The sequence below is a fragment of the Arachis ipaensis genome, chromosome B03 (genome assembly GCF_000816755.2).
Source record: "Arachis ipaensis cultivar K30076 chromosome B03, Araip1.1, whole genome shotgun sequence".
NCBI classification, from domain to species: Eukaryota; Viridiplantae; Streptophyta; class Magnoliopsida; order Fabales; family Fabaceae; genus Arachis; species Arachis ipaensis.
In genome coordinates, this window is record NC_029787.2 from 16,542,727 (window position 1) to 16,544,268 (window position 1,542).

Consider the following 1,542-nt stretch of genomic DNA (forward strand, 5'->3'; position numbering starts at 1 on the left):
CAATTCAACGCTGTAATGGCTCAATTATCTGCAGATGGAAATGATTCGAAGTTATTTTCTATATTTAATTAATTTGATAATATATGGAGCGAAAATGAATGTCACATACACCTAAAATAGAAAAAAAGTGTTAGGAAGCTCCATAGACCAAATCAAAATACACTTGATTACGTAAAACACTCAACAAAACTTGTGATAATGGCCAACAAAATAAGTGTGAATTTATAAATCTGTTAAAATCTAGACGTGGATACACATTATTCATACATTACATGTCAAATTGAAGGACTAAAAGCTTACCTTTGAACAAGGAGAAAAAAATGGGAAAAAGAAGAGTAAAGAGAAAAGAGAAAGAAGAGATTGTGTTGAAAATATTCAAGGGTAGCTAGGGACATAAAGGACACTTCACATACATATACATGTTTACTAGCACACTTTTTTGGTCCATGATTCATCTTTGTCAAGCTAGCTAAGTCTTAGTTGCCCTCTTTTCATGCCGAGTCCATTGTCTTATTTACTCTCTATAAACACAAACATTGGCAGTAATAGCCCTGTTATTCTCAACTCTTTTCCTCAAGACAAGTGGAATCATGAAAGCGCCACCACCACCGCCTCTTTTCAACAAGTCAACCTTTCGAATCACGATCATCATCACAACACGAGACAAGAGTTAGACTTCTTCGTCACTCATCACAACGACGACAACCGTATCGCCTCTTCTTCTTTCCCTGCCGCCGACCACGATAACAATCATCGTCATTCCTTGGAATTCAAAGTAAACGTGAGTTCTGCCACTCATTGCATTCTTTTAATTATATATATAGCTCCACACTAACTCTAACTCATGAACCATGTGTTTTAATCATAGACTGGTCTGAATCTTCTCACTACCAGCACTACGGAGGACGATCACGTAAATTTGCAAGACAGAAGAACTAAACTTGAGGTAAATGAAATGAAATGAAAGAAATTGTTCATATTACAGTACTTATTAATTAGGTAGTTCAATTAAATTAAATAATTTTGTTGAATAGGAGGTAGGTGTAATTGAAGCGGAGATAGAGCGAGTGAAGGAGGAGAATGAAAGGATAAGGGAGATGATTGATGAGGCAAACAGTCATTACAGTGCGCTTCAGATGCACCACATGAATCTCATGAACAAGAGCAGTGACGATGAAAGAGTATTGGTTCCAAGGCAGTTTATGGATCTAGGCTTAGCAACAAATTCGCACAATTGTTCATCATCACGATCAAGATCAAAATCACCATCAGGGAATAGTAGTGGTGGTGATGGAGAGAAGAAGAGAATGAAAAGAGAAGAAAGCCCGATGAGGGAAGAAGAAGCAAACAAAATAGAGAGGTCAAGTAGTCCAGCAAAACATAATCTTGACCAAGCTCACGAGGCCACTATGAGGAAAGCTAGAGTTTCTGTTAGAGCCAGATCAGAGGCACCTATGGTATATATCTTTCTTTTTATTTATTTTTACATTCCTCCTATCCTGGTAGCTATATACAAATTATCAATTATCAAACCAATCATCT

General features: G+C 36.8%; 1 protein-coding gene across 1 annotated transcript in view; it reads left to right on the forward strand.

Moving 5' to 3' along the window:
• LOC107632718 (WRKY transcription factor 6-like) overlaps nt 494-1,542 on the forward strand; it is a 3,184-nt gene continuing 2,135 nt past the window's right edge. Inside the window, exons 1-3 of the mRNA XM_016336383.2 lie at nt 494-781; nt 869-946; nt 1,035-1,457. Coding sequence (XP_016191869.1) covers nt 494-781; nt 869-946; nt 1,035-1,457 — 789 coding nt within the window. The remainder of the gene's footprint in view (nt 782-868; nt 947-1,034; nt 1,458-1,542) is intronic.